Source organism: Platalea leucorodia, assembly GCF_965183815.1.
Source record: "Platalea leucorodia genome assembly, chromosome: 12".
Taxonomy (NCBI): Eukaryota; Metazoa; Chordata; class Aves; order Pelecaniformes; family Threskiornithidae; genus Platalea; species Platalea leucorodia.
Genome location: NC_138834.1, coordinates 13,264,456 through 13,290,799, shown reverse-complemented (window position 1 = coordinate 13,290,799; position 26,344 = coordinate 13,264,456). Strand labels below are relative to the sequence as shown.

At 63.4% G+C, this 26,344-nt stretch overlaps 3 protein-coding genes across 8 annotated transcripts; 2 read left to right on the top strand and 1 right to left on the bottom strand.

The window, feature by feature from the left end:
- Nucleotides 1–7,359: 7,359 nt before the first annotated feature.
- RFC5 (replication factor C subunit 5) lies at nucleotides 7,360–10,266 on the top strand. The gene is made up of 11 exons (XM_082325294.1): nucleotides 7,360–7,402; nucleotides 7,493–7,557; nucleotides 7,640–7,776; nucleotides 7,871–7,950; nucleotides 8,286–8,359; nucleotides 8,481–8,640; nucleotides 8,807–8,888; nucleotides 9,013–9,142; nucleotides 9,351–9,428; nucleotides 9,515–9,569; nucleotides 9,846–10,266. The coding sequence occupies exons 1-11, from the start codon at nucleotides 7,371–7,373 to the stop codon at nucleotides 9,940–9,942; spliced, it is 990 nt and encodes a 329-aa protein (XP_082181420.1). The 5' UTR covers nucleotides 7,360–7,370; the 3' UTR covers nucleotides 9,943–10,266.
- Nucleotides 10,267–11,120: 854 nt separating this feature from the next.
- On the bottom strand, nucleotides 11,121–14,803 carry WSB2 (WD repeat and SOCS box containing 2). Of its 6 annotated transcripts, none has more exons than XM_082325292.1 (9): nucleotides 14,687–14,803; nucleotides 14,344–14,515; nucleotides 14,028–14,263; nucleotides 13,686–13,817; nucleotides 13,229–13,329; nucleotides 12,815–12,987; nucleotides 12,467–12,580; nucleotides 11,872–11,979; nucleotides 11,121–11,655 (listed from the first exon to the last, which is right to left on the bottom strand). In XM_082325292.1, exons 1-9 carry the CDS (start codon nucleotides 14,700–14,702, stop codon nucleotides 11,493–11,495), a joined length of 1,215 nt encoding a protein of 404 aa, XP_082181418.1. In that variant the 5' UTR covers nucleotides 14,703–14,803; the 3' UTR covers nucleotides 11,121–11,492. The 6 variants fall into 6 exon arrangements, 4 of the variants coding, with proteins under 4 accessions (XP_082181418.1, XP_082181419.1, XP_082181416.1 ...); XM_082325293.1 differs by having other exon boundaries at nucleotides 14,028–14,260; XM_082325290.1 differs by lacking the exon at nucleotides 14,687–14,803 and having other exon boundaries at nucleotides 14,344–14,642.
- Nucleotides 14,804–16,788: 1,985 nt separating this feature from the next.
- RASAL1 (RAS protein activator like 1) lies at nucleotides 16,789–26,229 on the top strand (the record flags this gene model as incomplete). Its single annotated transcript, XM_082324821.1, has 21 exons — nucleotides 16,789–16,854; nucleotides 18,328–18,384; nucleotides 18,475–18,588; nucleotides 18,702–18,763; nucleotides 18,851–18,980; nucleotides 19,826–19,907; nucleotides 19,988–20,125; nucleotides 20,418–20,506; nucleotides 20,676–20,793; nucleotides 20,886–21,039; nucleotides 21,248–21,312; nucleotides 21,452–21,564; nucleotides 21,757–21,949; nucleotides 22,038–22,175; nucleotides 23,010–23,154; nucleotides 23,398–23,573; nucleotides 23,662–23,799; nucleotides 24,479–24,614; nucleotides 24,705–24,825; nucleotides 24,925–24,989; nucleotides 26,108–26,229. Exons 1-21 carry the CDS (start codon nucleotides 16,790–16,792, stop codon nucleotides 26,227–26,229), a joined length of 2,421 nt encoding a protein of 806 aa, XP_082180947.1. The 5' UTR covers nucleotide 16,789.
- Nucleotides 26,230–26,344: the final 115 nt, after the last annotated feature.

Below are 26,344 nucleotides of genomic sequence, written 5' to 3'. Positions count from 1 at the left end.
GAGAGGAGAGGAGAGGAGAGGAGAGGAGAGGAGAGGAGAGGAGAGGAGAGGAGAGAGAGGAGAGGAGAGGAGAGGAGAGGAGAGGAGAGGAGAGGAGAGGAGAGGAGAGGAGAGGAGAGGAAAGGAAAGGAAAGGAAAGGAAAGGAAAGGAAAGGAAAGGAAAGGAAAGGAAAGGAAAGGAAAGGAAAGGAAAGGAAAGGAAAGGAAAGGAAAGGAAAGGAAAGGAAGGAAAGGAAAGGAAAGGAAAGGAAAGGAAAGGAAAGGAAAGGGAAAGGAAAGGAAAAGGGGATGCCAGACTACCATACCCAAACTGAACAGAATAATAATATGATATGATATGATATGTGATATATTATATGATCTATGATATATGATATGATATATGTGATATATGATATGATTTATGATATATGATATGATATATGTGATATATGATATGATATATGATATATGATATAATATGATGTGATATGATATGATATGATATATGATATAATACAATATAATGTAATATAATATAATGTAATATAATATAATATAACATAACATAACATAACATAACATAACATAACATAACATAACATAACATAACATAATATAACATAATATAATATAATATAATATAATATAATATAATATAATATAATATAATATAATGATTAAAAAGGGGATGCCAGACCGAACCGCATGGAGCCGTTACCTTCTGCTCAGCATGTTTGGATCAGGCTGGGATTCACTCAAGCGCTTTGCAAACCACAGCGGGCCGAGGCGGTGAAAACCCACCCATGCGACTGGCGGGGTTTGGCTGGGGTGGGGTTCATAGTTGCTCCTATGGGGTTGGTTTGGATTTGTGCTGGAACCAGCGTTGATAACGCAGGGCTGGTTTCCCTATTGCTGAGCAGTGCTGACACAGAGTCAAGGCCTTTTCTGCTCCTCACCCCACCCCACCAGCGAGCAGGCTGGGGGTGCACGAGGAGTTGGGAGGGGACACGGCTGGGACAGCTGACCCCAGCTGACCAGAGGGCTGTCCCACACCATATGGTGTCATGCTCAGCATATAGAGCTGGGGGAAGAAGAAGGAAGGGGGGAACGTTCAAAGTGATGGCGTTTGTCTTCCCAAGTCACCGTTATACGTGATGGAGCCCTGCTTTCCTGAGGATGGCTGAGCACCTGCCTGCCCATGGGAAGTAGTGAATGAATTCCTTGTTTTGCTTTGCTTGCGCGGCTTTTGCTTTACCTATTAAACTGTCTTTATCTCAACCCACGAGTTTTCCCACTTTTACCCTTCCAATTCTCTCCCCCATCCCACCGGCGGGAGTGAGCGAGCGGCTGTGTGGGGCTTAGTTGCCAGCTGGGGTTAAACCACAACAGTCCTTTTTGGTGCCCAACATGGGGCTCGAAGGGTTCAAGATAACAACAGGTTTGATTGGAATGTGCTAGATTGAATTTATAGCTGTTATTGCCGCTTAGTTATTAATTGACGGGCTCCTGTGCTTGCCACGGGGCTTGCTTGCCTTCCTGTATATTAAAGTCGAGTGCTCATTTGTGGCTGCTTTTTGCTTTCGCTGCTTGCTGGACTGCTGTGGTGCTTATCATCTGCCTCTGCCGTGCCTGGGAACATTTTGATAACAGCAATGGCCATGCGCCTGGGCTGGCAGATGGCCAGGGCATCGCTGCTGCTTCTGTGCTGCTGTACTGGACAGGCTGGAACTCCAGCGTGAACTGGAGTCGAAGGGACTGCGACCTGTGGATGAGTCCACGCAGGAGCAGGACACCCCAAAGCGCCTGTGGCCGTGGATAAGCCCACGCCAGAGCAGGTACATCTCGAAGCGTCTGTGGCCGTGGCTATGTCTGTGCCACAGCAGGTACCTCTGAAGGGATTGTGGCCCAAGGATAAGTCCACGCTGGAGAAGGTACACCTTGAAGCATCCGTGGCTGTGGATAAGTCCATGCTGCAGCAGGCACACCTTGAAGCATCAGTGGCTGTGCATGAGGTCATGCTGGAGCACCTCAAAGCATGCAGCCATGGATAAGCCCACGACAGAGCAGGTACTCCCCTGGAGGGACTGCAGCCATGGGTGAGGCCATGTTGGAGCAGGTTTACTCCTGAAGGAACTGTGGCTGTGGGTAAGGCCATGCTGGAGCAGATATATCTCTGAAGGCATTGTGGCCCATGGGTAAGGCCACGCTGGGGTTAAACCACGACAGCTACAGAGTGGGCAGCTGGAAGAAAAAGCCTGGTGCAATTTCATAATACAGAGGATCCCATTTTAGCTGGGCTGCATTCTCAATTTTGCTCTTAATTTCACATGCATATATATATATATATATTTATGTTTCAACTGGGTGTTTTAGCTGGGGTGGATGAGAAGAAGCAGCACTGCAGCAGCTGGGTTGCACCGGGGGGCACTGGTGGGCACTGGTGCAGCCCTGGAGGTTGTGGGGGTCCCCTGGTAGAAGCATCCTCCCACTCTGCCAGCTTTTCATCTGGGAAGAAGGAGGCAGAGCCCTCCGGAAAGGCCGGCGTTCGCTTGACTGCTGCGGCAGGCGCTTGGGGAAGGCAGTAATCACCAGATATTTAACTATCACCCGTGTTGGAAATGCGATGCAATTTCTGTCATTAACTGGAGCACAGGAGAAAAGAAAAAAACCACCACGCTGGAAACTTTCTCTCCTGAAGGCTTCTGTGGTTAATCAAGTCTTTCAATAACCAACCCGGAGATACGAGGGCAAGGCAGAATCTATACTCAGCGCATTTGCAACAACAGATTTATTTTTTTTTTCCCTAAAACATCCAAGCTACCAGCCCAGCCATTTCTGGGTCCGCTGTTCCCAGATCCGATTACAAGGGAGGGAAGGGTGGGATGGTACCCAGAGGAGAGAGGATGCTACGAAGCCCAGCTCAAAATTGGGGTGCTGGGGAGCAAGCGGATCCCCCTTGGCATCTTTTGCCCACACTGTTGTTCCTCCTCCTCGTGACTCTGACAGCTTCCAGCGTAGAATAATAATTCCCACTACCCCAGTATCTGCCCTTCAAAATAAATAAAGTAAAATAAAGTAAAAATAAAAATAAAGATAAAATGAAGATAAAATAAAGACAAAATAAAGATAAAAATAAAATGCAAGCAGGGAGGCTCTGCTGGGAAAAAAACACCCAACCCAAACCCACCAGCAGCACTGGACCTGCAGTGATTTTGGGCATACGCCGAACCTCACGCTCCCCAAAAAACCCTGTTGCAGTCAATGCGACAACTCACGTGCTGGGAGCTGGGCTGGCCCACGGTGCAAAAGGCAGATGCATGTTATGGACGGCGGGAATGGGCCCGAGATCAATAAGAAAACCTGTGTTTTTCTATTCTACAGCCTTGGACAGCTTGAATTATTCATGTTGTTCATTATCAGTGCCTGGATTCCCTACACGGGCTAGCTGTGTGCGTTGTTACTCAGCAACGTTAACTGCTTCATTTCTTAAACACAAGTTGTTTTCGGCACAATCGGTTCATATAAAATGTATCTCGTAATGACTTAATTCACCTGTGTTGCTTTTCTTGCATGTCCGTGAGCTCGGAGCTACCGAGTGTCTCTGAAATCAGGTTCATTTTCACGCGGTGCCGAGCGAGGAGGATGCTCTGCTGGGGCACAGCATCCAGCTGGGAAGGGAGAGAGCATCCCGTCGGCAGGGCCGGCTCATCACCCGCCAGGCGAACCTCAGCCAACCCCACCGCTGTGAAACCAACCCTTCGCTGGCTTGAGAGTCCCCGCAGCGTCACACAAGGCTTTTCCCACCAAATTCCCCATAAAGCCACCCCGTGAGGCTTTCATGTGCCATTGACCATCGGCTTCGAGTGCTAAATTGTTGCCCTGGCTTGTTGGTGACCCCTTAAATTCAGGGTTGTCTCCGTTCACCTTAAAGGCTGGGTGCCGCTCCGCATGCCAGGGACCTTTCCGATATTAGCATTTTTATTTCTTTATTATTAACATGCCAAACAGCTTCTCTGCCTCCATGATTTTGGACTTCGCCTCGCGAGGAGCCTCCCTTTCTCTTCCCTGCGAAGGAGCATCTCTGCCACCATCACCTCTGCCACCAGCTACCTGGAATTCCCCCGTCCTCCTCCGAAGGGATGCACCTGATGCCTCAGGGCTGTTAATGAACCTATCGATAGTGCTATAAATTTATAGCACCGTTTACCAAGTCTGATGTGACCTGCCAGTTCCCTGCCCAAGAGATATAAAGGTAAATAAGCCAAGACAGGCAGCTCAGACACTGGTTAATAATTCAGCCGGTCCTAACGATGCAGAATCATTGCGGGGGGATGCACCCATCAATTTTAACTATGTTTAACAACAACCAATAGAAAAAATAAATAATCTTTAAAGCAATCTGGTCAAGAAAGAGGTGAAATCGCCCGTGAGAAACAGCACCGTGGATCTGAGCGCACGCACCGGCCGCAAGCAGATGACTTTGTCTGCCCGCTCCAAAGATTTTGCCTGCTCTGAAGCTCAAGATTTATTAATGATGGGCCAAGGGGGGGAAGAAATGCCTGGAAAAATCAATTTTGAAGGACAGGAGCCCGCCCCAGGCGAAGGCAGATGTGAGGAGAGAACAGCAGCTCCGGACCCGCTACAGAGGGGAGAAGCCCAAGCCCGGCAGGGCTCCGGGTCGCAGCTCCCAGCCGGTTCCCAGGCGCTGGGGAAGGACCTCGCAGCTCCGTGCCTGCCATCGCAAGGGCCATCTGTCACGGCCGTCACGCGCCCGGAGGAACGGCCGAGGCTTGCTGAGCTCAGCTTCGAGCTCCTGCTTTCCCTTATGGGGCTGGGGGGGTGGAAAAATAAGGGGGGGAAATAAAAAAAGGGAAAAAATTAGGAAAGCAGCTGCCCTTTGGCAGCTTTTTGGGTTTCTGTAGGATTCAACCTGGAGCTCTTGACGTTCTTCCCTTCCCTTGCCAGCGACAGGATTTCCCCATGATTTTTTCACCCCTCCAATATATTCCCCATCACCTCTACTTCCCGAGGGATCGCTTTCTGTCATCTTTCCGCCTGCGCTTTCCAAGCCAAAGCCTCTCGCTGCAGCCCTGCCCTTCCCTCTCCATCCATATCACTTAAACCAAAGCAGCACCTGAGCATCCCCGCCAGCCAGCTTAGGTTATTTTTCCCTCTAAGCCCCTTCTCTAAGGAGACTCCAGCCATTTCCCAAAGCCCAGCCTGAAACAGCACGGACCCCTCTTCCTTTGGAGGTGACTCTGGTGAGAAGAGGCCGCATCCAGCACCTCCAGGAATAGCGGGGAGCAGGCAGAGACAGCCCCGTCACTCAGCCAAGTGCTTTCATAGCACGAGGGACAGAAGACGGGGCTGGATTTTTCAAGTTAGTCAACCAGACCTGCAAATCTTCAGGCTGCTCTCACGCACCGGGAAGCAGCAGGGACGGGGATAAAGGTGTTCTTGCAGCCGCCTCTCGAGCTTGCTGCTCCCGTCGCGCTGGGTGCACCGCAGCCGGTCCCAGGCAGCCGCCGGAGCTGCCGCCCTCGGCCCCAGCCCGCAGCCTTCGGGTGCCCCTCTCACCCGAGGGGGTTTCCAAGAGCAGGGTCACCAGGCTCTCCCCAAAAGCATGGTCACAACTTTGCTCCAGCCATTCCTGGCGCCGCGCTCTCCCCCAGAGCACAGGCATCACCTTGCTTTGGTGAGTGCCAGCACCACGCTCTCCCCAAAAGCATGCCCACAACTTGCCTACATCAATTCCCAGTCCTGTGCTCTCTCCAAAAGCACAAGTACCACCTTGCATCGGTGAACGCCAGCACTGCGCTCTCCCCAAAAACGTGCCCACAGTCTTACTTTAGCCATTCCTGGTGCCACGCTCTCCCCAAAAGCATGCCCACTACTTCACTTTAGCAATTCCCAGCACCGCGCTCTCCCAAAAGCATGCCCACAACTTGCCGTCATCATTTCCCAGTGCCGCACTCTCCCCAAGAGCCCAGGCACCACCCTGCTTTGGTGAATGCCAGCACCACCCTCTCCCCAAAACCATGCCCACACTCTTACTTCAGCAATTCCTGCTGCCACGCTCTCCCCAAAAGCACACCCACAACTTCAATTCAGCAACTCCCAGTGCCGCGCTCTCCCCAGAGGAAGCCCGCAACCTTGCTTTAGCAATTCCCAGGGCCGTGCTTTCCCCAGGAGCACAAGCACCACCAGCAAGGTGGTCTTGCTTTGGTGAACACCAGCACCACGCTCTCCCCAAAACCATGCCCACACTCTTACTTTAGCAATTCCTGGTACCACATTCTCTCCAGGAGCAGGCCCAAAACCTTGCTTTAGCAACTCCCAGCACCGTGTTCTCCCCAGAAGCATGCCTATAACCTTGCTTTAGCAATTCCCAGTCCTGGGCTTTCCCAAAAGCACAGGCATGACCTTGCTTTCAAGAGTGCCAGCACCGCGCTCTCCCCAACAGCATGCCCACAACTTGCCTTCATCACTTCACAGCGCCTCGCTCTCCCCAGGAGCCCAGGCACCACCTTGCTTTGGTGAGTGCCAGCACCGTGTTCTCCCAAAAACCATGCCCACAACCTTGCTTTAGCAATTCCCAGCACTGCGCTCTCCCCAAAAGCACACCCACAACTTGCCTTCATCACTTCACAGTGCCGCACTCTCCCCAGGAGCCCAGGCACCACCCTGCTTTGGTGAACGCCAGCACCACACTCTCCTCAAAACCATGCCTGCACTCTTCCTTTAGCAATTCCCAGCACCATGCTCTCCCCAGGACCATGCCCACAACCTTGCTTTAGCAATTCCCAGCACTGTGCTCTCCCCAAAAGCATGCCCACAACCATGCTTTAGCAATTCCCAGCACTGTGCTCTCCCCAGGACCATGCCCACAACCTTGCTTTAGCAATTCCCAGCACTGTGCTCTCCCCAGGACCATGCCCACAACCTTGCTTTAGCAATTCCCAGCACTGTGCTCTCCCCAGGACCATGCCCACAACCTTGCTTTAGCAATTCCCAGCGCCGCGCTCTCCCCAAGAGCCCAGGCACCACCTTGCTTTGGTGAGTGCCAGCACCGTGTTCTCCCCAAAACCATGCCCGCAGCCTTCCTTTAGCCATTCCCGCTACCGCGCTCTCCCCAACAGCGTGCCCGCAACCCTGCGCAGCGCTGGGAATGGCTGAAGCGCAGCGGCGGGGACGCTCGGGGGGAAGCACGGCGCCGGGAATCGCTAAAGCCAGGGCTATTCCCAGCCCCGCGCTCTTCCCAAGAGCCCCGGCAGCGCCCCGCTTCCCCCAGCCCCCCCCCCCCGGTTCTTCCCCAACCGCAGCCCCGGGAAGGGGCGGCCCTACGCCCGCCCCGCCCCCTCCCGGTGCTCTCGCGAGACGTCGCGACAATGGCGCGAGCCGGCGGCGGGAACCTACCGTGGTACGATCGCGACCGGAGCGGGGCGGGGGAAGCGGCGGGAGCTGCCCCGGTCTGACCCCCCCCGCCCCCGCCCGGTTCTCCCCGGTGCAGGGTGGAGAAGTACCGGCCGCAGGCGCTGTCGGAGCTGGTGTCGCACCGGGATATCCTCAGCACCGGTGAGTAACACCCCCCCTCCCCGGTAACTAACACCACCGGGGGGCACCGGGCATCCCCCGACCCCCTTTATCCCGTTACCAGTGCAACGGTTTATCAGTGAAGATCGACTCCCGCATCTTCTCCTCTATGGTCCGCCCGGTACCGGTAAGACATCGACCATCCTCGCCTGCGCCAAGCAGCTCTACCGGGAGCGGGAGTTTGGCTCCATGGTGCTGGAGGTAAATGGGGATGGGGTGGGGGTGATGGTGGGGTCCCCCCCACCCCTGGGAGCATCCTCAGACAGGGATGCGGATCCACGCCGGCTCCCTCCAGCTCAACGCCTCCGATGACCGGGGTATCGACATTGTCCGAGGGCCCATCCTGAGCTTCGCCAGCACCAGGACCATCTTTAAGTAAGTGGCAGATCTGCGCTTCCCAAAGCTCCCTGTCCCTTTGTCATCCTCCCCCCCGCCCCGACGCAGCCTGCCCCGGCACTCGGCTTGGGGGGGCTGCTGGGGTGGGAAGCGTGTCGGAGCAGGTGGGAAGGAGCCAGGGCTGCCCTGCAAGCGGGGAGGATGAGGGTGGTAGGGATGAGTGACAAAGATGCTGCTCCGGAGGGGAAAGGAGGGCTCCCCGGGAGCATTCGTGGGGGTCAGGCTGGGAATAAGCATCCCCCGATCCCCCCTTCTCCAGCACCAAGCCAGCAGCTGGGACCAAAGCCACCCCTTTTTTTTCCTCCCTTTTTAAGGAAAGGCTTCAAGCTCGTCATCCTGGATGAAGCCGACGCCATGACCCAGGATGCTCAGAACGCCCTGAGGCGAGGTGAGGGGCGCTGGGCACCCCACGCCGCTGGCACCCCTTCAGCCTTTCCCAGCCCGGCGCGGGGTGGGAGCCTGCACGAGGCGGCAGACGAGGACCAGCCTCTCCTCCCTCCTCTTCGCAGTGATCGAGAAGTTCACAGAAAACACCCGCTTTTGCCTCATCTGCAACTACCTCTCCAAGATCATCCCCGCCTTGCAGTCCCGCTGCACGCGCTTCCGCTTCGGCCCGCTCACCCCGGAGCTGATGGTGCCCCGGCTGCGGCACGTCATACAGGAGGAAGGGTGAGCCAGAGGCGGCACGGGACGCGGGGGGCTCCGCAGCATCCTCCGCACCCCCTTTTTCCCCATTCCCCTACACGGGGAGGAGCAGCAGGCTTCGCTTTCCACACGGTTGTATTTCCCTCCGGCAGCGCTGGCTCCGTCTGCAGCCCCAGGTCTTGTTTTCCAGGGTGAATGTGAGTGAGGATGGGATGAAGGCTCTGGTGACCCTCTCGAGCGGTGACATGCGCAGAGCCCTCAATATCTTGCAGGTACGGACTGTGGCCGTGGCCGCGCTCTCCTCGTGTAAGCCAGCAGCGGTCGGCCCCACGCAGGCAGCTGCCCTGGAGGGGTTGGCTGGGCTCTTCATCCCTCCTCCGCCCTCCTCGTCCTCAGAGCACCACCATGGCCTTTGGGAAGGTGACGGAGGAGAACGTCTACACCTGCACGGGACACCCCCTCAAGTCTGACATTGCCAACATCCTCGACTGGATGCTGAACCAGGACTTTTCCACTGCCTATCGCAGTATCCTTTGTCCTCCGCCGGCCCTGGGGTTTAATCCCCGCTGCTTTAAATCCTCCTCTTTGCCAGGGCTTCCCGTCCTGCAACCTCCTGCTCCGGCTGGGGTGGGTGCTGCTCGCTGGGGAGGGTCCTCGGGGTTGTCGCGGAGATGAGGAGTGGGATCCTGCGGGGAAAGGAATGGGAGAAAGCCCTTCACTCGCTCTCATCTCAGAAATCATGGAGCTGAAGACGCTGAAGGGCTTGGCCCTGCAGGACATCCTCACCGAGATCCACCTCTTTGTGCACAGAGGTAGGGGCTTGCGGGGCCGGCTCCTGGCTGACCCCGGGAGGCCCAACCGTCCCACGGTGACGCACGCCGTCTCCTTCTCTCCGCAGTTGATTTCCCACCCTCGGTCCGCATTCAGCTGCTGATCAAAATGGCAGACATCGAGTAAGTGTCCGCTCAGCCCGGCTCCTTGCCCTGGAACACCCTGGTTGGGGGGCTGCCAGCGTGCCCACCCCGTGGGGGTCACCGCTACCGCGCTGTGCCGAGTCCTGGCAGCCGGTGGGCACCGCTGGCAGATGCCCGCAGCCCCCGTGCATCCGTCCCTGCCGCATAAACCCGCCAGCGCTGCGCTTGGCTTGCTCCGGCCCGGCCAGGGCTGTCGCTTTGTCAGGATGTGGACGGTGGTGTAAACACCCAAACCTGCCCTCCCCCCCGCTCCAGGTACCGGCTGGCTGCTGGGACCAGTGAAAAGATTCAGCTGAGCTCCCTCATCGCGGCTTTCCAAGTCACCAGGGACCTGATCGTGGCTGAAGCCTGAGTCCTGCTGGGTGGATGCTTGCTTGCAACGCTGGATCTCGTGGAAGCTGGAAGGGATCAGAGCCCCGTGCCCGCAGCTGCTCCCTGCAGCCTTCCTTTTCCTTTTTGCAAGCCTTGAGCCCACAGCCGGGGCGCAAGCGTCGGGTGGCGTTGTTTCTAAGCTTCACTAGGAAATACAGATGCCTCAAGCCCAGCAGGTTGCACTTCTCTTGTCTTTTCCCTCCTGTACAGCAGGGACCGAAGGGAGGTGGTCGAGCCTCACCCCCTGCCCCTGTCCCATTGCAAAAGCATGGCACCCACGCAGGCTGAAGTCCAGCTGCTGTCACCTGCCTGCAAAAACTTCCCTTCCTTGCAGGGCAGAGCTGCTCCGGATGCCGCGCGCTGAGGAGCACAACCGTGGCTTGTGCCACCCCCTCGCTCGCGCAGCTGAGCGGGGCAGCCGTGCACAGCAAGCTGCGCAGGGCCAGCGCGGCTTCTTGCGGTGACATCCCCCTGTTACAAGAGGGGACAGAGTTGTGGGTGACGCCTGGAGGGGTTAGGGAAACACCAGCTTTCTGGGTTCAGCTGCTCACGAGGGAAAACATCCCAGGGAGCAGTTTAGAGGAGACATTCCCCCTCTTCTCCACCATCTGGGGTCACAGCGTTGGGCTCGGGCTCAGAGCACGTGCTGTCACTCCAGCCACCAGCTAAGCTGGAGGGAGAGAAGCACAGGAGGCTGCTTCATGCGCAGCACATCTGGACACCAGGCTGCCGGAGCGCCCAGCTCCAGCAGGGAGAGAAAGCAACGCAGGAACGGGAGCTGCGGGCTGTGTGAAGCCCCGTGTCCCACCTTCACGGTGGACGGATCCTCCCCAGCACCCACTGCTGAACGCTTACTGGTCTGCTGCACTTCAGAGCCGAGCGAGCGCTCGCTGCCACCCCGGCAGCCGCAGCAGGAGGGCTGGAGCCTGCCCTGCCAGGTATCCCCAGGTCACCTCTACGAACCAAGAGGAAAGATGTGAGGAATCATTTTTTATTCTGTCATCGCTGTTGTCTAGTCCGCAGAGACCTGCTCAGGTTTGTCCAGCTCGTGCCCAGACCAGGAGAGCGGCAGAGCCCGCAATCCTCCGGGAACTAAGCTACAGTGCGAGCCGGTCCCGGTGAGGGTCGGTTTTGTCAGGGACAGTTGCGGCCCCATATTCGTACGGATGACAAAAACTCTGCTCAGACTGCGGGTGCCAACCTTCACCCCACAACATTGCACTTGGAAGCAAAAGCACCTGACCCAAAACTTGCAGATAGCAGGGGGACGGGGGGACCTGTGTCCCCTGCGGAACCACCGCAGCTGTGCCCCTTGCGCTCTGCATGCATTTTTGCTGGGTTCTAGGATTATTATATCGAAAAATCCCTCCACATTCACAGACACAGCCCCAAAACAAGGGGAGTAGCAATCCTGCCCCACGGCTCACAAATCAGCGAGACGTCGTTGCTCCGGTGCCTCCTCTGACCCAGGCCGAGCCCCACCGCCGGGCAGAGGGCTCTCGCCTCTGTGCCTCCGCTTTCCGCGCTGCCTTAAAAGGTCCGGTAAGTGAGGAATTCCTTCAGCTTCCTGGGAATGGGGAGCGCGAGAACCTGGTACGTCGTCAGGAAGGTGCGCAGAGCTTTGCGACACAAGTGTTTTAGCGAGGAGAGGACCCTTGGAGCGGTCCAGAATTGGACGTGGCCATCTCTGGTCCTGCAACGGGACCCGAACAAGCCATGAGCACGGGGCAGAGCGACACGAGAAAACTCGATTACCCCCAATATCCCGAGCTTGCAGCAAGCGCGCGTTCCCCAGCCCAGGAAACCAGTCTGCACCCCCAGGGAAGCCCCGAATTTGCTGAGCAGACCCAGAGCTGCAGGAGCAGGGAGCAGCCACGTATTTCTCCGCTCTCTTCTCCCAAGTACGCACCCTGTGGCAATGAAACCGCCGTGTGGAAAGTACATGCAGCACAGGCCGTTGGTCATGGGAGCAAACGCAACCGGAGACCGCAGCTCCAACGCCCAGATCCTCAGGAGCCTAGGGAGAAAGGGAGGGGACACAATGCCAGGCCCACATCCACGCAGTGCCTGCAGCTAAAATAAAGCCTCTGGGTTCACCTGAATGCATGCAAACTCTGGAGTAGGATTTTCTTCCCATGGGCTTAGAGCATCCCAGGAGTGTCACAACACGGCAGCAAGGCGGGAGGCACTGTCCCCTGTAGAGCTGAGCTGGATGCAGACAGAGCTAGTGACTGTGCTGAGGGGCACAGCGAGGGCGGCACAGCACGCAGGAGGACACGGGCCCCGGCTCATCGCCCCGAGGGGCGACAGGGCCCTGACCTTGCTACCCCTTGCCACAGCCAAGCCGTGGTGGCCCAGGCCCTTTCCCCTTACGCCGGGGCAATGGTGGGGACCTGGCATGCGAGGTCTGCTCCCCACTGGCACGTCCTGAGCTCCTGGTTTGTTTTGGTGGTGTCCTCCTGGGACCCTCTTCCCGCTGGAGGTCCCCAAGGGGCTTCGCTCACCTGTCGTCCGCCACCGTGGCCAGGTAGAGGCCCTCAGGAGAGAAGCAGACGGAGCGCAGGGAGCTGGTGTGGACTTCGCTGCTGTAGTCCACTGCCGAGTGCAAGGGGACGTGGCTGCGGGTGGGGAGAACAAGCCCAGTGTCAGTCCCAGGCTGCTGTGAACCCCATCCCCAGTGCTCCGGGGCTGGCAGCGGGGCCAAACCTGGCAAGTCAGAGCCCCCCTTCAGCTGCGGGAGACAGGGGAGAGGCGCTGGCTGTGCCCAACTAGAAGGGAAGGCCCCAACAAACCCCCATGGCATTGCTCTGCCCCCCTTCCACGGTCCCTCACCACCCCCCCCAGCTCCATACCGCAGCGTCCTCAGCTGCTCCCCGGTGTAGGGGTCCCACATGATGACGCAGGCGTCGTAGGAGGCGGTGACGAGGAGCGCTGAGTCCGGCGAGAAATCGCACGACACCACGCTGCTCTGGTGCCCCTCCAGCCTCCGGATGAGCGTGTAGGACCGCATGCTCCACAGCAGCGCCTGCGGGACACGGGCAGGGGCTGAGGCTGGGAGCATCCCTGGGGTGGGAATGGAGGAGAAGCCTCTCCCCCTTGGGGCTGAAGGCACACAGGCTCCAGTCCCAGCTCCTCCATGCAGAACCAGAGCGGTCGAGGAGCGAGGGTGGCTCATAGTGGGGTTTCTCGCATGGGGGGACACGGAAGGCCGAGGGGAGCGCTGGATTCAGCAGGACACGGGATGGATCCCATCCTGCAGGACTCACCGACTTCTCTCCGGCAGCGGAGCAGAGCATGCTGCAGTCTGGGGAGATGGAGCAGCAGTAGACCCACTGCACATGGCCCGACAGCACCTGGACCTGCCGCCCTGGGGACGGCAGACATGCGAGTCACAAACGGGGAGCACAAGAGGCAGCGTAGGGCCCTGCCCCTGCTCTCCGCTCCCCTTGCCAAGAGGGAATGCGCACGGGGTTGGGAGGTTCCCCTGGGCAGACCCCAAGCTCTGTCTACTTGCAGCCCCCTCCTTGCGCCTCCCAGGCCCCACCAGCCATCTTGGCTCTGCTCTGTGTCACAGGACTCTCCCCTTCTGCCCTGAATACTGTCCCCGATGATCCTCTCCCACCATCTCCCCTACCGGGGTGGGTTTCTCCCCCCTTTCCCACAGCAGAGCCCAGCCTCGGCCGGGGGTGACCCAGCACCGGGGACATCCCTGCACACTCCTACCATCTCTGCTCAGGTCCCAGATGCGCAAGGTCTTGTCCCGCGAGGCCGACACAAGGATGAGGCTTCCATTGGGAGCGAAACTCAGGTCTCTGACGACATCCTGGTGCCCCAAGAGGCTGAAGAGGAGGTGTCCTGCGGAGAGGAGCCATGCTCGGCATCGTCCCTCCACGGGGAACGAGGCACTGCCCCTCAGGCGCAGGCAGCCCCGCTTTGGGACAGGGCAGGGGCTCCAGCTCGCCCCGGGGAAGTATTTAGGGAAGGATGGAGACGGGATCTCCTTCCAAGGGGAGAGACACCAGCCTGAAGCCACGACGGCTCCCGCTGTCGGCAAGGGCCGCTCACCTGTCTGCACCTCCCAGACCTTGATCTGCCCGTCGTTGAGCCCGGTGGCCAGGATCAGGCAGGGAAGACCCACGGCACAGGCAGGGTCCGTCTCCCCCGCCTCCGCCGCCGGCCAGGCGCTGAAGGCCAGGCCCCAGACGATCTGGCCGCACTCCAGCGTCTTCTCCTTGGCCACCCCTCGGCTCCTGGCCTCCGCTTTGCTGCCGCGGCTCTTGCGTTCCGAGGTTTTGGAGCTGCTGGGAGAAAGGAGGGATGCACGTTAACCCCCACCCCGGCTCCGTCCGCCCCGTCTCCATCCAGCCGCCCCCATACTCACAGCTCGGTCTCCTCCAGGGGCCAGGGGATCAGCTTGACCACGCAGTGTCCCTGCGACCAGGCGAACCAGGCGCCGTCGGGGGAGAAGGCCACGCTCCACGTCTCGCAGCTGGATTTCCAGTCGTAGCGTTGGGGACGGCCCGGCTTCAGCTCCGCCAGCAGGACCGGCTCCTCTGGGCGGCGGGACGGCCACGTTACCCCCCGGCTCGGGCCTGGCCCCGCTCCTCCCGCCCTCCCCATGGGGACAGGGGGTCCCGGGGCGGGGGGACACCCGCTTCCCCGGCCCTCAGCGAGGCGGCCCCGGCCACCGCCGAGCCCGGCCGCCGCTCGCCGCCCCGCCTCACCTCCGCTCGGCTTCATGGCGGCTCCGCGGCCCGCCCGGCCACGGCAAGGCCACGGCAAAGCCCCGCCGGGCCGGGCGCGGCCTCCGCGGGCCCAGGCCCAGGCCCAGGCCCAGGGTGGCGGTAGCGGCGGCGGCGGCGGCGGCGCGGTGAGGGGAGCCCGGCTGCCGCCTCCTCCTCCCCCGCCTCCGCCTCCTCCTCCGGCGGCACCGCCCCGCCGGGGCCTGGGCCCGGGCAACGGCAGCCGGGGGGCAGCGGGGATGGAGCCCCGGGCGGGAGAAGCGGAGGCACCGGCTCGGCTTCCCCGCCGGCCCCCGGGGACGGCCCTGCCGCGGGGCTCCGCCGCTCCCCGAGGAGGGAGGCGGGCAGCAGGCAGCCGGGAACGGGTCTGACGGCAAACACAGCCCCGAGCCGCGCCCGCGGGGACGCCCCGGTCCCCGGCCCCCCGGTGCGGCGGGGCTGGCGGCGGGGGGGCCTGGCCCCCGGGCGGGGGGCGCGGTGTCCCAAGGGGCAGCCCGGGACCCGGCACCGCACGGTGACACCCCCGGCGGTGACCCCCCGGGACCCGGCACCCACACGGTGACACCCCCGGGACCCAGCACCCGCATGGTGACACCCCCAGTGGTGACACCCCACCCCCCCCCAGGGACCCGGCACCCGCACGGTGACACCCCCAGGGTCCCAGCACCCACACAGTGACACCCCCCCAGCAGTGACACACCCCCCCCCCAGGTCCCAGCACCTACACAGTGACACCCCCAGCAGCAGCACCCCCAGGGACCCAGCACCTGCACAGTGACCCCCCCTCAGCAGTGACCCCCCCCAGGGACCCAGCACCCACACGGTGACACCCCTCAGCAGTGACCCCCCCCAGGGACCCAGCACCCCCACAGTGACACCCCTCAGCAGTGACCCCCCAGGGACCCAGCACCCCCACAGTGACACCCCTCAGCAGTGACACCCCCAGGGACCCAGCACCCACATGGTGACACCCCCGGCAGTGACCCCCCCAGGGACCCAACACCTGCATGGTGACACCCCTCAGCAGTGACCCCCCCCAGGACCCAGCACCCACACGGTGACACCCCCAGCAGTGACCCCCCCCAAGGACCCAGCACCCACTCAGTGACGCCCGCCCTGGCAATCCCTACCGTGAGTCACTGCAGGAGACATCTGGCCAGCCCACCCCCGCATCTCCCCCCCAGATTCGCCATCCCTCCAGCCCCCCCAGTGCCCCCCACTGTGCCACACACCAACAGCCCAGTGGGGACAGGGGGGGACCTCACCCCCCAGTGCTCACCCCCCTTCATGCCCCCCACCCCAGCTTGGGGTCCCCGGTGTGGAAAAGCCAGGGCGCGGTGAGCATGCGGATCCGGGGAGCATCGCGGTGCTGCACCCGCAGGCACCCCAGGGTCTGCTGGAGTCTCCCTGCCCTGCCTCAGGGTGTCCTCTGCGAGGGCAGGGGGCACCCAGGGTGGGGGGCAAGATCCCATGGGGGGTCTCAGGGTCTCCCCCCAAGCTGGGTGCTTCCTCTGCTGCATCCCCACCCCAAGGCCGACGCTCATGCCAGGCTCCCCATGGCACCCATTGCCAGTTCAGGGTCCGGGGAGACCCCCCCCCGGCCTGGGGACAGTCCCTTGTGCCACTCAGGTGTGATGGGAGAGCAGCTGCTCCCCTGCCCCGAGGGGCCAGCGCTCTGCGATGGCCCCGTGCCTCACTTTCCCCATTGCTAGAATTGGGGGGTGGGGGCTTTGCCCACGCCGGTGGTCGTTGGTACATGGGGGGACCGCCGCGGCGAGCTGCTCGTCCGCTGGGCCTGCGGGCACGAGGCCAGCCCACCCGAGCTCGCCAGCCGCCGCGTGCCCGCGCGCTTCGGCTCGCTTGCTCTTCGCTCGCTGGCTCCGGCGCAGGTGGGGAGCGAAGCGGCGAGAAAAACAACTGAGAAGAGGAAAAAGGAAGAAGCGACAGCGAGAAACGATCGGAGAGGAGGAGGAGGAGGCCGGTGGCGGCAACCTCACCGGTGGTGCGGGGGGCTCGGGGCACCCCGGGGCACCCACTGCAGAGCCCCCCATGGACTCCTAGGCGCCCGCCCCGAAGTTCGCCGGCATGGCCAAAACCACCTCCCTGCACTGCCGGGTGGTGGAGGGGAAGGACCTGCCCGCCAAGGACGTGTGAGTGGCTCGGGGGGCTCTCGGCCCCCCAGTATTCCCCGGCCCCCCACCCTGGGAGACGTGGCGGGGGGGGGGACACTGGGTGCCCCGGGTGCTCTGCTCTCCCTGTGGTGTTGGGGGTCCCTGCTTGCACCCATGCTGGCAGGGACCCGTTGCCCCAAACAGGGGGTCTGGGGGTGGCAGGGGACCGCCAGCCCCCTCAGCCCCTCCCCCGTAGGAGATGTATGAGACCCCCAACCCCTTGGGCATCCCCTTGCTGCCCCCCAGCAAGGTGGGCACAGGGTGTCCCCCCAAGGCTGTGGGTAGCACTGGGGGGGGGGGGAGGGGCACAGCCCCCCTGCATCCCCACATACCCAGTGGGCATCCGTGCCCTCAGGAGGGGGCTGAGGGGGGCAGGGAGACCCCCTGCCTGCTCCTGCCTCACGGATACGCCTTGGCGGAGCTGGCAGCCCCGGGCTCCTCCGGATGTGCCAGCCTGGCACCGCCGGCCGCTCCCAGGGCCAGGCAGCCAGGGACGGCTGCGGGCAGCGGGGCCTCCCTGCCTCAGTTTCCCCACCCCGTGGGGGTCGTGGTGCTATGCTGGGTGCCCCACTTGGGGGGTCTGGGCACAGCGAGGTGACACAGACCCACCGACATGGGGGCGAGGTACCCGGTGCCGCTCCCAGCCCCCCCAAATCCAGCTTGGGGCCATCCTCGGGCTGCGGAGGGGCTCGGGGTGACCCACTCTCATCCGGGCTCTCATGGGGGCTGGGAGCTGTCAACCCCACAGTGCGCTGCTGAGGTTTGCCTGCCTGTCCCTGCCAGACCGGCCAGGCTGTGGGCTTCATTCTGCCCAGAGGTGCTGAGACACCCCTGGCGACTAACAAAATCGTCCAGGCTCGCAGCAAGCGGTGCTGAGCCCCCAGCCTCAGCCGGGACCTTCCTGTCCCCCAGCCCGTGGCTGGGGTCACCTCCCTTGCCCCACCCGGGGTCTGGCTCCTTGCTGGAGCACCTCCCATAATCCCCTGCCTCCAGCAGCTGGGGATTCAGGGCTCCAGCATCACCCCGGGCATGCCATCCCGGGCTGGCATCCCTTGGTACAGGTCTGGCTGCCGTAAATGAGTGGGGAAGGGGTTTTGCAGGGACCTGATGGAAGAGCCCTGGATCCGGCCCCACATCCCGTCCTCCCCCGCGGAAGGGGTTAAGCCTGGGAAGGGCCCTGGGCCAAGCTGGTGTCACCCTGACACCAGGGGTTGCCACAGAAACTCGGGCTCGGCTGTGCTGGCAAGACACCGGTACCCATGGGTGGGGGGCACGGGGACACAGGGTGATGGCTCGGGGTGGCCAGTAGCGGGGACCAGGAAAAGGCATTGTCCCCATCCTGGTGTCAGTTGCGGGGTCGGGCTGAGACCGGGCAACTCATCTCACCCCCCGGAGCTGGCGCTTGGCTGGCGGGGTTGGAAGTGACGCTTGGATCCCACCTCCCCTGCCCAGGTCCGGCTCCAGCGATCCCTACTGCGTGGTCAAGGTGGACAATGAGGTGGTGGCCAGGTAGGGGGGACCCCACGCCACCCCGGGGATGGGACACACGGGGACGGGTGCTCTCCCTGGGGGTGCAGCCACCTCTCCCACCACCGGCAGGACGGCCACGGTGTGGAAGAGCCTGAACCCGTTTTGGGGGGAGGAATACACCCTGCGCCTGCCCCGCAGCTTCCGCAGCCTCGCCGTCTACGTGCTGGATGAAGACACCATCGGGTAAAGGGGACAACGGGGTCACGGGTGGGCACCAGCCATTCACGGGGAGCCCCTCAAGGGGTGGCACGTCCCCACTGGTGGCCTCAGCACCCGCTGTGTCTCTGCCCTTGCAGGCAGGATGATGTTATTGGCAAGGTTTCGCTCAGCCACCAGCAGATCTCGGCTGAGCCCCGGGGTGAGTGGGGGGCATGATGGGGGCTGAGGGGGGGGTGGCAGGGCCCATCCCCACGCTTCGGGGCACCCACCCCATCCTCCTCGGCAGGTGTTGACAGCTGGCTCAGCCTGGCGCCTGTGGACCCCGATGAGGAGGTGCAGGGTGAGATCCACCTGGAGCTGCGGGTCCCCGAGCAGGGCCACCCGCGGGTGCTGCGCTGCCACCTCATCGAGGCCAGGTAGCGGGGGGCTGGCGGGGCACGACGGGGCCGCAGCCGTCCCAGGGTCTTATTTTTGGCTGGGGGGGGTCTGGGTGGTGGGAGGTGGTGGGGATGGTGATGGCACGGGGCTTGTCCTCCCCCCTCAGCACCGGGAAGGGCCCTCGCTGTGTCCTGCTTGGGGACATCGATGATGCCAACCCAGTGTCACGATGCTGTGGGGTCTCAGCAGGGAATGCGCTGCCTCAGACACTGCCAGCCCTGCTCGGGGACGAGGACGGGGGGGACAAGGGGCAGAGCTGAGTGGCGCAGAGAGCCATGGGGTACCTGGGGACGGTCCCCACCAGCCCAGCTGGCTCTCACGCTGGGTTTCTCCCCTTTGGCTTCACAATTTGGGGAAACTGAGGCACGCCCCAGGCTGCCCCTCTGCTTTGCTCCGGCATGTGTGCGTGTGCGTGCACGCGTGTCTACATGTGTGTGTGTGTGCGTGTGCCCACACAGGCCGCTGCCAGACGGCAGGCTGCTGCCAGCGGAGCAGGTGGCAGAGGCAGCATCCCACTGCCATGGCAACCGAAGCGGGTACCAAGGCAACGGGATGGCCATGGGGACAGCCAGGAGGGACAGCGGAGCCCCCCCGCTGTGCCATTTGGCCCCCAGGGACCGGGGGAGGAGGGGGTTCGGGGCAGGAGCTCTGGGGAATGGGCACCCACTCTCACCAGCATCCCCTAGCACCTGCCGGCTGCCCCACCAGTGCCCGGTGGGCCCAGGCAAGCCAGGGGGAAGGGGGGGACAGGGGTGCAGGGACCGTGCTGGTGGGGACAGGCCCCCTGTCCACTGCGTCCCCACTGACCCCCATCTCCCCGCAGGGACCTGGCCCCCCGGGACCTCTCGGGCACCTCGGACCCCTTCGCCCGGGTGTCGTGCTGCGGGCACACGTTGGAGACAGCCGTGAGTCCGGGTGCTGTGTGCTGGGACCCAGAGGCTCGGGCATCTCGTCCCCCGCAGCCACTGGTCCCTGTCCCCAGCAGGTGATTAAGAAAACCCGTTTCCCGCACTGGGACGAGGTACTGGAGTTCGAGCTGGCAGAGGGCAAGCTGGGGGAGGCCATGCTGAGCGTGGAGGTGTGGGACTGGGACATCGTGGGCAAGAACGACTTCTTGGGACGGGTGAGGACTTTGGGGCACACTGGTACGGGGCAGGGTCCCAGGGGCACCTCTGCACCCCCAGCCCCTCCCTGTGCTCAGGGTCCGGGTGACCACGGGTCAGGACCCACGGGGATGGGGATGAGGGCAGGGGTACGTGCACCTGCTGAGCCAGGGCAGGGCCGCATCCAGACCCCCTGCGCATCCTGGGCTCTCCCCCGAGGAGGGGTCCCCGTGGGCGGGGGAAGCAAGGTGCAGCACAGGGTGCTGGCGTGTGCCCCCCACTCCACGCAGACCTTGCCTCCGGCTCCCCCAGGTCGAGTTCCCCCTGGACACCATCTGCACAGACCCCACCAAGGGCTGGTTCCAGCTCCTGCCCTTCCCCAGCACCACTGAGGACCACGGGTGAGTGCAGGCAGCAGGACCAGGCAGCTGCCTGCACCCTGCATGAGCAGCTCCCCAGGGCGGCTGTGCCCAGGGCAGCATGGGGTGATCCCCCCATCCCGGGAAGGAGCCGGGGTGATGGAGGGCGGTGGGTGCAGGACGCGGCCGAGCCCCTTGCGTGTCGTTGCAGGGGGCAGCTGGGCGCCCTGCGGCTGGTGGTGCGGCTGGTGGAGGACAGGGTCCTGCCCCCCCCCTACTACCAGCCCCTCATCCAGCTCCTCACCGAGCCCATCCTCTCTCCGGGCCAGGTGGGTGCCGTGGGGTGGGGGGGACCCTTGGGGGCAGCAGGGGACCACCCCCGCACGGGGGCCTCGCCATGCCCACCGTGCCCTCCCCACAGCCCCCCGCCGACACGGCCCTGGCCGTCCTGGAGGAGGTGACCTCGGGGGAGAGCCGGCAGGACGTGGCCACCAAGTTGGTGAAGATCTTCTTGGGGCAGGGGCTGGCGGTGCCCCTCCTGGACTATCTGACCACCCATGAGCTGGCCAGGACCAGTAAGTGCCAGGGCTGGGGGCACCATCTGCACCCCCCCCAGCCGGGAAACTGGGCTGCCAGGGTCCCCCCCAGACCCCCATGGGGAGAAGAGTGGGGCCACCAAGGGGGGGGCAGGAAAGGTGCTACATGTCCGCGGGGTCGGGCACACCAGGGACGGCTGGGGCATCGCTCCATGCCCACCTCGCCACGGCCTCTGCACTCTTCCAGCGGACCCCAACACCCTCTTCCGTGCCAACTCGCTGGCCTCCAAGTCCGTGGAGCAGTTCATGAAGGTGAGCGTGGGAGGGGACACCAGCCGGGTCCCCGCTGTGCCCTCCCATGATGGCATCGGGGCACAGAGCCAGGCTTTGTCCCAGCAGGGCATCTGGGAACAGTTTGGGGACAAAGATGGTGACTTCCCATCCCTTGCAGGTGGTGGGGCTGCCCTACCTGCATGAGGTCCTGAAGCCCGTGGTGAACCGCATCTTTGAGGAGAAGAAGTACGTGGAGCTGGACCCCGGCAAGATGGAGCTGAGCCGCAGCAGGCAAGTGCCAGGGGATGGCTGGGGGGGACATGGTGCCTGGCACGTCCCAAGACATCCTCATCCCAGTGTCTCCTGCGGGAAGGGGCCACCCATTGCTGCTGAGCCTGTGGGTCACCCCGATGGCTTTTGGCCAATTCGGGGTGCCCTTTTCCTGGACATCGGGTCCCTCCTGATCCGGTGGCATCCCCGCAGGAGGATCTCCTTCAAGGGATCCCTGTCGGAGGCACAGGTGCGGGAGAGCAGCCTGGAGCTGCTGAAGGGCTATCTGGGGGACATCGTCGACGCCATCGTGGGCTCAGTGGAGAAGTGTCCCCTCCTCATGAGGGTGGCCTTCAAGCAGCTCCGCAGGCGGGTGGAGGAGCGGTTCCCCTCGGCGCAGCACGAGGTGGGGCAGGCAGCGGGGCTGGGACTGGGGTTCCACACGCCGCCAGGTCCACCACCCCCAGCCCTGAGCTGTCCCCGTCCCTGGCCAGGAGGTGCAGTACTTCTCCATCAGCGGCTTTCTCTTCCTCCGCTTCTTCGCCCCCGCCATCCTCACCCCAAAGCTCTTCAGCCTCCGGGAGCAGCACGCCGACCCCCGCACCGGCCGCACGCTCCTGCTGCTCGCCAAGGTGCGGGGAGCCCGGAGAGGGATGGGGACACTGGGGAGGGATGGGGACGCTGGGGAGGGATGGGGAGCCCAGGGAGGGATGGTGACCTTGGAGAGGGTTGGGGACCACTGGAAGAGATGGAGACCCTTGGGAAAAGATGGGAACCCTGGGGAGGGTTGGGGACCTCAGGGAGGGATGGGGAACCTGGGGAAGGACAGGGACCCTGCAGAGGGATGGGGACCCTGGGAAGAGATGGGGACCTTGGGGAAGGACAGGGATGCTGGGGAGGGGTGGGGACCCTGGGGAGGGACAGGGGTCCCAAGGAGGGATGGGGACTCCAGGGAGGGACCCAGAAAGGACAGAGACTTCAGGGAGGGATGCGGACCCTGTGGAGAGATGGGGACCCATAAGGGACGGGGATGCCAGGGAGGGATGGGGACCCCAGAAAGGCAGGGAGACCCTGGGGAGGGGTGGGGACCCAGGGGAGGGATGGGAATGCCAGGGAGGGATGGGGATCCTGGGAAGGGGCAGTGAGCCCAGGGGATGATGGGGACCCCAAGGAGGGCAGAGCCATTCCTGCCCCCATGCCACCTGCCACGGGCTGGTTCCTTCCCACAACGCTTGATGCCAGCCCTGCTCGTCACCGGGCCACGCCACCACACGTCGGCACAGCACAGGAGCCAGCCTGGGGCCGCATCTGGGTCCCATCACCCACTGGGCTGCTCCACTTTGCCACTTTCCTCCCCAATTCCCAAGTCGCCGGGGTTCAGGGGAGCAGTGAGAGTGGGGGTCCCCCCCCGCAGCCCCCACACCATGGGCGGTATGGCAGCATGAGCCCTTCCCTGCGTGGGGCAGGCGCTGCAGAGCATCGGCAACCTGGGGCTGCAGCTGGGGCAGGGCAAGGAGCCGTGGATGGCCCCGCTGCACGCCGTCCTGCTGCCCAGTGTCACCCGTGTCAAAGCCTTCCTGGACAGCCTGGTAATGGTGGAGAGCGCTGAGGGTGAGTGGGCACGCTGGGGGGGCACCACCGGTGCTGGGTCCGGCCGTGCCAGCACCCAACACGGAGGGGTGGCATCATCCCTGCTGTCCCCCGCATCCTGGGAGCATCCCCGGGGCGGGGGACCCGCTGGGTGCCATGCGGATGCTGCCAGGATGGCCGGGGACAGGAATCCTCAGGCTGGGGGAGGCGGTGGCACTTGGGGTGACGCCGCTGCCTCCCTGCCCGGCCGTGCTGTGGCCGCAGCGGGCGAGGGGCCGCTGCCGCTGGTACTTTGCCAGCCCTCGGCCACCATCAAGGAGGGGTACCTGCACACCCGCACGGCAGGGGGGCCCGCCCTGCTGCCCCGCTTCACCTTCAAGAAGAGGTACTTCTGGCTCAGCAGCGAGGCCCTGACCTACTCCAAATCCCCCGAGCGGCAGGTGGGTGCTGCCCGTGACCCCCACCCCACGCCCGGCGCCCAGGAAGGGGATGTGGGTGCAGTGAGTTGCGGTGTTTCGGGGTCCCCAGGTGCGCTGCTCCATCCCCGTGCCGCAAATGCGGGCGGTGGAGCGGGTGGACGAGGGCACCTTCCAGCACCCCCACGTCATGCAGATCGTGGCGCAGGATGGCGACGGGCAGCTCCACACCACCTACATCCAGTGCAAGGTGGGTGCCCCTGCCCCAGGCACCCCGGGAACCCCCTGCCCCAGCACCCTGGGAGCCCGCTCCCTGGCACCCCGCCATGGGGCACCCCCGGGTCCCATGGGGACAATGGGAATGGTCCTGGTCCCAAATCCAGCTGTACCCAGGCACCGGCTGTACTGGGAACACTGGGGTGCACAGCCTTGGCTGTACTGGGGTTAAGGGGGTGTCTGGGTTCTGGCTGTACTGGGAAAATTGGGGCATCCTACTCTAGCTGTACTGGGGTCACTGGGATACCAGCCCTAGGATATGGGGATCAGTGGGGTATCCAGCCATATCTGTACTGGGGTCACTGGGGTACCAGCTCTGGGGTACTGGGAGCAGTAGGGTTTCCAGCCATATCTGTGCTGGGGTCACTGGGGTACCAGCCTTCTCTGTACTGGGATCACCGGGGTCCCAGCCCTATTTGCACTGGGGTCACTGGGGTACCCCTGTTCCCGCGGTGCCATCTCCCCACCAGGTCCTACCTGGGCAGCTTTGCCATCAAACTGTCACTCCCGGTCACCTGGCCCTGGTGGCCACAACCATCCCCGGTGCCCACCCCTGCCAGGGACCCCGTCGGCATCGCCCGTGCCCACCTCCACCCTCCTCCTCCTCCCATGGGTGCCCGGCGGGGTGCCACCCTCCTTCCCTGTCCCCGCAGAGCGGCCAGGAGCTGTGGCAGTGGCTGTGGGCGCTGCGGCAGGCCAGCAGCGCCAACGAGGCCATGCTGCCCACCTGCCACCCGGGCACCTTCCGCGCCGGCCGCTGGACCTGCTGCCTGCAGCCTGCCTGCACCGGTAAGGCCAGCAGGCAGCGTAGGGTGGGGGTTCCCCCGGGCAGGGGATGCGGGGGTCCCCCGGCACCCCCACTGCGGCTGTTGTTGGCAGCGCCCGGGTGCAGCCGGACCCACGGCACCGTGGCGCTGGGCGAGTGGAGGGACCCCCTGGACCCCGCGGCGGCGGCGCAGACCCTCTACGGGCACCTCCGGCGAGCGGGGGCCCGGCTGCGGTGAGCCTGGGGGGGTGCTGGCCCACGGCGCGGGGGTCCCAGGGGACCCCAGGTGCTGGCGGGGAAGGTGGGAGCATGCTGAGGGTCCCTCTCCCGCAGGGCGACGGGGGCTGAGGGTCCCGAAGGCAGCGCAGAGGCCGAGCCCCCCTGCCTGGGGCAGGCAGGTACGGGCAGCCCTGGGGGGGTGATGGGGACCCTGCACCCCGGGGTGCTGCCTGGGGCAGCCCCTGCATGGGGCGGCTGGCACACGCGGGCACACGCATGCACACGGCGATGCACACTTGCATATGCATGGACACACTTCAACACACTTGCACACGCTTGCACAGGCACGCACACGCCGATGCACACTTGCATATGCATGGACACACTTCAACACACTTGCACACGCTTGCACAGGCATGCACACACATGCACACACTCACACAGGCATGCACACACTTGCGCACGCGTGCACACACTTGCACAGACATGCACAGGCATGCACACACATGTACACACTTGCACACATGTGCGCAGGCATGCGCATGCTTGCACAGGCATGCACACACTTGCGCATGCATGCACACGCATGCACACACTTGCACAGGCATGCACACGCATGCACACGCATGCACACACTTGCACACACATGCACACGCTTGCACACGCGTGCACACGCGTGCACACACTTGCACAGGCATGCACACACTTGCATATGCTTGCACACACCTGCACACACCTGCACAGGCATGCACGCGCATGCACACCCCCCAGCACTCAGCGGGCCCCCTCCACCAGGGGACAGCAAATCCACGCGGCCAGGGACACGCGCCCGGCTGGATGCACCCGCCCACGCACGCGTGCGCACACGCGGATGTGCACGCCCGGGCGCGCGCCGCTGGGCGTGCGTGGGGTCTCCCGCACCCCCACCGAGCTTCAGACACGCGCGGACCCTTGCACACGCACCCCCACCCCCCAACCCCCCCCATCCCCACGCACCCCCGCAGTGCCTGTCCGTGTCCGTGGGGCTTTGGGGGGGCGGGGGGCGGGCGAGGGGACGGGATGGGATGGGGGGACACGGGGGGACGGGGTGGGACATCGTGGGATGGTGGGGGTGCGGGGGTGGGTGCCGCGGGTGGGTGCCGCGGGTGGGTGCCGGGGGGTGTGGGTGCCACGGGTGGGTGCCGGGGGGGTGGGTGCCGCGGGTGGGTGCCGCGGGGGTGGGTGCCGGGGGGGGTGTGGGTGCCGCGGGTGGGTGCCGCGGGTGGGTGCCGGGCGCTGACCCTGCCGGGGGGCGCAGGCGGGGGGCGGCTCCGGGCGGTGCTGCGGGACCTGGACATCGCCCACGACGCCTTCGCCCGCCGGGACGGAGCCCCGCCGCCGCCCCCGAGCCCCGCCGAGCCCCCGGCGTCCGCCATTTGAACGGCGGCGGCTGGGACTACAACTCCCAGCATGCTCTGCGCCCATCCCCGCGCCCAGCCCGGCCTGCCCACGCCGCGGGGCCTGCTGGGAGCTGTAGTCCCCGCTGCCGCCCCCC